Source organism: Triticum aestivum, chromosome 3A, assembly GCF_018294505.1.
Source record: "Triticum aestivum cultivar Chinese Spring chromosome 3A, IWGSC CS RefSeq v2.1, whole genome shotgun sequence".
Lineage (NCBI taxonomy): Eukaryota > Viridiplantae > Streptophyta > Magnoliopsida > Poales > Poaceae > Triticum > Triticum aestivum.
The window spans coordinates 578060103-578068173 of record NC_057800.1 but is presented as its reverse complement, the minus strand read 5'-3'; the positions used below and the strand labels follow the sequence as shown (position 1 = coordinate 578068173).

General features: G+C 47.6%; 1 protein-coding gene across 1 annotated transcript; it reads left to right on the top strand.

The window, feature by feature from the left end:
- Window positions 1-1463: 1463 nt before the first annotated feature.
- LOC123062344 (DNA-directed RNA polymerases II and IV subunit 5A) lies at window positions 1464-3541 on the top strand. Its single transcript, XM_044485809.1, has 4 exons — window positions 1464-1809; window positions 2396-2575; window positions 2664-2777; window positions 3107-3541. Exons 1-4 carry the CDS (start codon window positions 1597-1599, stop codon window positions 3230-3232), a joined length of 633 nt encoding a protein of 210 aa, XP_044341744.1. The 5' UTR covers window positions 1464-1596; the 3' UTR covers window positions 3233-3541.
- The last annotated feature ends 4530 nt before the right edge of the window (window positions 3542-8071 follow it).

The window sequence follows — 8071 nt, the reverse complement described above, 5'->3', positions numbered from 1 at the left end:
GCTTTGTGAGTAATTTCGTTTGTTCCTGAGGACAAGGGAGAAGTCTTGCTATTAGAAGTCATGTGAATTTGGTATTCGTTTGATATTTTGATAAGATGTATGTTGTCTAGCCTCTAGTGGTGTTATGTGAACGTCGACTACATAACACTTCACCATTATTTGGGCCTAGAGGAAGGCATTGGAAAGTAATAAGTAGATGATGGGTTGCTAGAGTGACAGAAGCTTAAACCCTAGTTTACGCGTTGCTTCGTAAGGGGCTGATTTGGATCCATATGTTTCATGCTATGGTTAGGTTTACCTTAATACTTCTGTCATAGTTGCGGATGCTTGCAATAGAGGTTAATTATAAGTGGGATGCTTGTTCAAGTAAGAACAGCACCCAAGCACCGGTCCACCCACATATCAAATTATCAAAGTATCGAACGCGAATCATATGAGCGTGATGAAAACTAACTTCACGATATTCCCATGTGTCCTCGGGAGCGTTTTTTCCTATTATAAGAGTTTGTTCCGGCTTGTCCTTTGCTACAAAAAGGATTGGGCCATTTTGATGCACTTTATTTACTTTTGTTACTTGTTGCTCGTTACAATTTATCCTATCACAAAACTATTTGTTAGCACTTATTTCAGTACTTGCAGAGAATAACTTACTGAAAACCGCTTATCATTTCCTTCTATTCCTCGTTGGGTTCAACACTCTTACTTATCGAAAGGACTACGATAGATCCCCTATACTTGTGGGTCATCAATGCGCCGCTTACCTGCTCGTCGGTGCCGATGTGCGTCGGCGGAAAAGATTGAAAGGAGGGAGAATGGTGGCGGGAGTTGGGACGGTGAGGGAGGGGGCTAAATAGGGGCGGACTCGACGGGAGGTGAGTCGAAATCCTCCCGCTGATTTTTCGACGAAGCGGGCGAGCTCGCGTCATCTCCCTAGTCGCACGAGGAGAGAAGCGTGTCGCCCTCCCCTGCGTCGCTCGAGCCAGGCTCACGAGCTACTGCTGATTCGGACGTTTTCCCTGTGTTTGGCCTAAAGGTGCTTTAATGTTCGTGTAATGCGGACCGCACAATAAACGCAGGCAATCAAACGGGTCACTTTCTTCCTGCGCGGGTAAGGCTGAACCTTATGCAGGCAACCAAACATGCCACCCGTAACTTTGGGCATGGCGGTACACAGCTCTCGTGCAACGAAAAAATGGGTGGGACTGCAGCTAGTAGAACATTCCTGCTTGCGAGCCAAGCCCGGGTGGGGACGGAGACGGTGGGAGCGACATCGCGGTAGAAAAAGGGAGCGTTTCATGCGCGATACTCCATTTTTAGCAACGTTACAGAGCCGACCAGTCAGAACACACGCTGTAAAGTCGGCCCGTATTGGGCACTGCTCACTGCTGTTGCCGGGGCCCCACCAGTCATCCGCGGACGCAGCTTGCAGGCGCGCGTGACGATATTGTATCCGCGCAGCCAACCCACTTGCTGGATTGGAAAAAAGCAGAGTGGGCCGACGTCGTCGCCCTCCGCAGGTCAAGCTCAGCAGCTGCAGCTCCGCCTCCAAACCGAAGCCGCCGCCGGCAGCGGAGGAGGAGGAGGAGGAGGAGGGAGATGGCGTCGGGCCTGGTGACGGAGGACGTGACGGTGGGGCGGCTGGTCCGGATCCGGCGCACGGTGATGCACATGCTGCGCGACCGGGGCTACCTGGTGGTGGAGCACGAGCTGTCCATGACCCGCCGCGACTTCCAGCGCAAGTACGGCGAGTCCTTCCACCGCGAGGACATGCTCATCAACAAGTGCAAGAAGAACGACCCCAACGACCAGGTCTGCTCGGCTCAGCTCAATCTCCCCTGCTTTTGCTTTCCTCTAAAGTAGCTAGGTTGTCGTCCACGGATCCAGCTCTCTGTTTCTCCTTTTCGCCGATGGTCATCCGCGATCCGTCTCTCGGTCGACAACTTCGTTAGATTTGAAGCCCTAGCTCCATCGTCTTGCTCTTGCTCGATCTGTTCTGTTGGATCGACCGGTGTTTGTTTTGCCATCGAGTGGTCGATGCAAGCTTAGTTCGTGGTGCTCATGGCGTCGGCTCCTTAGCTTGGGGGACACTCTGCTCCGCTGTGCACGTGGCGCCAGGCGAGTTGCTCTGTGCGACTGCGCTGCTTGCCGTCTGCTACTGCCTGACCAGCCTCTACAATTCTACAGACATACGACTACGTACTGTTGGAAGAATTTAGCCGACCAAGTAGCTCGACCATGCTGCCTGACGATGAATGATGGCTGCCAGGAACCTCATTTTCGTTCAGAGCAACTCAATGCTGCATTCTGTGCCAAATTCAGCTATTATGTTGGTGAAGTTCTGCCTTGAAATGGCAGTCTCCTAACACTTATTACTTGTTTCTCTCTTTCGAATCAGATATACGTGTTCTTCCCTAACGACGAGAAGGTGGGGATGAAGCACATCAAGAAGTATGTTGAAATGATGAACGCCGAGAAAGTCTCCAGGGCTATATTGGTTGTGCAACAGAACCTCACCCCATTTGCAAAATCGTTTCTCCAAGAACTGGAGCCAAAGATCCACTTGGAGGTTTTCCAGGTTGGTTATGCACTCTGATTCAACCGACACATTTCTGTGATCTGTTATGTTACTCTGGCTTTCTCATAACTGAAGCAACGAACCACAGGATGCCGAAATGCTTATAAATATCAAGGAACATGTTCTTGTTCCGGAGCATCAAGTGCTTGCTAATGAGGAAAAGAAGACGTTATTGGCGCGGTACACTTTAAAGGAAACTCAGGTATTACTAAATCTTGATTAGCACTTGAAAGTTGCACTAATTTTGGGCATCAATAGAGCCAGCCAACCTTGTATCTAGTTCCCTGATATAGCAATAAGGCCAACATTAGAGGAACATGTTTCCACAATTTGCTCTAAGAAAATCGATGTTGTTTGTCTATGGGAGATGTATTACAATAGCTACTGAATCTTGCTTGTTTGCCAACACAACCATGCTTCTATCACTTGTTGTTGCATGACACCCTCTCCATTTTTCAGTACTTCGCTACAAATATGCACCCGCTCACAGGCATGTAACCATTTCTCTTCTGAATGCAATGAACAAAACAGCTACCAAGAATACAAATTACGGATCCCATTGCGAGGTACTACGGCCTCAAACGAGGGCAAGTTGTGAAGATCATCAGGCCCAGCGAGACAGCCGGCAGATACGTCACATATCGCTATGTTGTATGACAGTACACGAACTGAAGGAACCAAGAACATGGTGATTTTTGCAGTTACACACAGGACACACATACCCATTCGCTTGCTTGGAGAAAACTGGTATTGCTTTAAGCAGCCATTCTTAAGGATCGCATGCCTGTTACGTAAAAGGACTCTTAATAAGTTGAGTGTATGGAGCATAAGCAAAATCCTCATGTTGTACCATTGTTTCAAGAACTTTATAGAACATACAGAACAGAAACTAGTGTGCTGAGAGCAATGAAAGGCTCTGCAGTTCTGGCTGCTACATCGTTTGAACGAACCATTCTTGAAACTCCATGATTCTGGTCCTGACGTTGTGTGAGTGTGTGTGTGTGTGTGGTGGTGGTATGCGTGATGAACTTCTTCTTTACAATACATGGTGGATCCTGGAGTGGCATTGTAAGCATTTACACAAGGTAATGGGAAAATTTCTCTGTTTAGTATTACCTCCGTTTGGAATTAACTCTCGAGGCTCATTCCATCGACAGTTAATTCCGAATGGAGGGAGTAGGATGCACTGTAGCAACTAGCAGCATACCACAGTTTAGACTGAAATGCTACTGCAAGTGCTACCGATCGATGGTTGTTCTAGGGTTTACTCTTTTTATGAAAGAAAGGGTAGTGCTGGATATCTTGCCGGCACTGTTTGTTTCCGGAACGCTACGCTGATCACTAGCTTCCATCTTTGTGTAGGCATGGATAGGCATAGCAGCGGAGATGCGGAGTTATGACAGGAATTGCAAAGCTAACCTAACATGATCGGCCGGACTGTACTATGGAGCTGTCCGGCCCCATCTACAGTTCGTCGGAGCTGGACAAACAAGTGAATGCAAACAGCGACCACACGTACGCTCGCACTGGGACCAGGTCATCGCTGCGTTTTTATGCACCCCTCTTCTTGCTGTTATTATTTGCCCTTAAGCCCACGGATTAAGCTAACAGCATGGCCTGTACTACGAATCTTTAATTGTGACGCGACGCTGTACCAGGTCATAGTAGCAGTAGGCGTCATCGATCGGCCGCCAAGCCCACCAACGAAAATGAACAAAAAGGGAGAAGACAATATGCTGTTGTGTTGTTCGGTGGTGATGTGGACTGAGGGATGGGCGGAGACGTAGAGAAGTGGTTCTGACTAAAATAATTTGGCGAAAGCCCAATTGAAATGGTAGAGAAAGGTGTTGTTTGTTGACAAAGATAAAAACAATGTCCTTTGGCACGCTTGTTTGTAGGGAATGGTCCATGTAGCTTTTATTCTTTTTTCGCCGACTAGTGCTTTTAATATGTTTTCGGGGTGGATGGGAAATTGACTCAAATCCGCGTGCCAATCTTCTGTTGGACAATTTGGAACTACCAGAATGATATTTGATGTTGGAGTTTCCAATGTTTTGCAAGTTATCCACATGGTTACTTACTAGATCACCACGTGATTTTTCCCTTGGTGTGCTGAAGTTCAAAACTTTTGGGCCCTGAGGGCAACCACTTGAAAACGGTCATGCGGGTTTTGTTCAACCGGCTTGTGGTGATGGTTTATCAGTAGGAGGGTGATGCATAAGTGCCTCCATGTAATCTCTATTTGCAAATGCTATATCCTCGTGTATTTTGCCCCCGGCGGAATTGGTAGGTTGAGACAAAAACCAAATAAATTAATATGATTGGTTTATTTTGAAATTGTAGAGCGGTGGGGAAGAAAGGTATTGCATCCTGTTTGTCAGATATTTTCCATAACCATGATTTAGACTTTGTGGGGATCCAGAAAACCATGAAGAGGAAATATTCTCATGCTTTCTTCAGGAAGTTGGATCATGGGAATCTTCTTCAATTGGATTGGATTCCTTCTGCGGGCAAATGTAGGGGTATTTTATGTGGCACTAGATTTTTCTACTTTGGAGATTATTTCTGTTGGGTATGACAAAAGTTTTATTCAGGTCAATGTGTTGCATAAGTTGTTAGATTGCAATCTATCCCTTGTGGTTGTGTATGGCCCAGCTCATGAGGAGCCGAAGATGGATTTTTCTTACTGAATTAGCTTCCGTCTGTAGTAAGGTCAATTGTCATTATGTTGTTGGGGGAGATTTTAACATTTTGATAACTTATGATGAGAAGAATAAACATACTAGCATGTCCCATGCTTCTTATATGTTTAATTCTATTGTTCATTCTTATAATTTGATAGAAATTTATATGGTTGGAGGTATGTGCATATGGTCCAATAAACAACAACACCTTACTTTGGAAAAGCTTGATAGAATTCTTATGTCCCTTTCATGGGAGGATCTTTTTCCTTTGGTCAGTGTGGTTAAGCTGGTTAAGGAGTTATCTGGTCATAATCCTTGGGCGTTGAAATGTGGTGTGGTGCAACCTAAGGATAAAAGACCTAGAGGCTTTATGTTTGATGTGGCTTGATTGAAGCATGATGATTTTCTTCCTCTAGTAAAAGACATTTGGTGTAAGCATGTATCTAGTGCCCGATTGAAAATGGTAGAGAAAGGTGTTGGTTGTCAACAAAAATACAAACAATGTCCTTCTGAATGCTTGTTGTAGAGAATGGTCCATTTAGCTATTCTACATTGAACGGAGTACCAACGTTGTTTAAGGCGGTGTGTATGCGGTTGGAGCTGGTGGCCATGGAGATTTTTACCCAACATGGGAGGCAGCATAACCTCTGGATCGGTCCACCGCCTCCTTCGACATAGGCATAGTGTCGGTCCTATATGACTTTACTGCTGTCGGTATGTCGTTTTCTATTTTTCTTTGGTCAGACTGTTAGCCTTTGGTTGTGCGCATCTTAGTTGTGCAGAGGCTGATGTTGCTCATCATGTTTTGTATCCGCTTGATGCTATATTTCGAGTTAATAAAAGCGCCCTTTATCCGGAAAAAAAGCTTTTTAAACTTTCCACGTCGACTAGTACTTTTAGTATGTTTGGGGCGAATGGGAAACTCAATACTCAAATCCACGTGTCAATCTTTCATTGGACAATCTGGAACTACGAGAATGATATTTGATGTTAGAGTGTAATGTTTTGCATGTTATCCACATGGTTACTCACTGGATCACTTTACCTTGGTGTGTTGAAGTTCAGACCTTTTGGATGCAACCACTTGGAAATGGCTGTACGGGTTTTGTTCAGCCGGTTTGGGGTGACGGTTTATCGGTAGGAGAGTGATGCATAAGTGCTTCTATGTAATCTCTATTTGCAAATGCTATATCCTTTTATATTCTTTGTTTTTTTTATAAATGGCTATTAATATCAAGTTAATATTAATACCCGGTCAATACAACAATCCAATGTAAAAAAGTATACAATCAAATCAGTAGCACACGAAAACAACCATCAACATCCATCACCAACAATGGCGGTATCCATACTATAAGAAAGGTTCTCCAGCGAAGACGAAGACGTCTCCAGTAAAGGAAGGACGTGCTAGTGATGCCTATCCTCGGATCCATCCACATAAGCTAGATTATGGATTTCACCATAAAAGTGAAATTACGAGCAATCTCCAAACATTGCCCTCAAACAAGGCAAATTTTAACATGCTCCCTCTTACCCCCTCATTTTTCATGTGAGGTAATAATCGTAAGAGCTAATCTACCACTAATTAATGAGATCAACGGCTCAGATCTATTATATACTCTTACCTCTCATGTGAAAAGAGGGGTTAAGAGGACTCGACAAGGAGAATGATGTAGAAACAGTACTATTATGAGGTACGACCGCTGAACCTATGGCCTAGAGTTTTCCTCCAGAGCTTTAGACCTTAGGGCATCTCTAAGGCGGACCCATAAACCTCATGTAACCGTTTGGGCCGCGGTGTCCGGACTACGGAAGCCATCCAATGCCGATCTGTATCGGTCCGCGGGCGGTCCGAATGCGATTTCTCCCGCAAACCGGAGACCAATGTGGGGGAGGTTTGCGGGAGTCCAGGCCGATCCCAAGCCTTCTTCTAACCGCCCTGGCCCACCAAAAACTCGGCACCCGCCCCTCCCGCGCTTTCCTTCTGATGCACACACCATTTACCGCGCCGCATTCATGCCGGCCCAGAGCACGCGGAGGCCAGCATTGATGTCATGACGTGATCAGATGGAGGGAGGGAGGGCTGCTTCAATGCGGACGCGGGTTCCCAAGGAACCAACTCCGGCCACTGCATCGCATTGAAGCTGCTGACCGGCCCTTCGCTTGGGCCTGGCCGTGGCTATTTAACCCATGAGCCGAAGTTGCACAGAGATGCACCACTCCCCTCCCCGAGCACCGGCCCCTTCCCTCCCCCATCTTCGTGTCCGAGCCCTTACCTCCCCCTCTTTTACCCAAGCTCTGATGATGCCGAAGTCATGGTGCTCCGCGCTGGTAGGCAGAAGCTCATCGTCCGGCGGTTCTTGGTGCCACCGCAGACGCTCTCTGGGCCCATCAGCGTCCACGGTGGTCAGCTCCGTGACATGGGGCCGTCGCCGCCATCGCCGGTGCACATGAAGGAGTCGGGCTTCCCGCCGGTCCACCGCGTCAAGATCGAGCCGGCATCCACACTCCTATCGGTGAAGGAGCTGTCCTCGCCCCGGCACAACTGTGTCGTCCAGATCGGACGCCGCGTGAAGGAAGAGTCGGCCTCGCCCCCGCACCACCACGGCGTTCGAGGAGCCCGCGTCCCCCCACGCAGCCGGTACGGCCGCATCAACGCGCCGTTGTCGTCGTCGCGTCGCCACCTCCTCGCCGTCGAGGAGGAGCTGTCGCCCATGATCAAGAAGGCGCGGGGCCGCCTCCTCCACTACTTCGGCGATCCCTCGGGCTCGAGGGCCGTTGTATCTGAGGCGAAGCACGCGGCTCGGCGATA

Bases quoted from the DNA above. Each gene is read 5' to 3' on its own strand.
- LOC123062344 (XM_044485809.1), top strand. From the start codon at position 1,597: ATGGCGTCGGGCCTGGTGACGGAGGACGTGACGGTGGGGCGGCTGGTC. The intron at 1,810-2,395 runs GTCTGCTCGGCT...CTTTCGAATCAG, and splicing joins AGAACGACCCCAACGACCAG to ATATACGTGTTCTTCCCTAA. The intron at 2,778-3,106 runs GTATTACTAAAT...TGAACAAAACAG, and splicing joins ACACTTTAAAGGAAACTCAG to CTACCAAGAATACAAATTAC.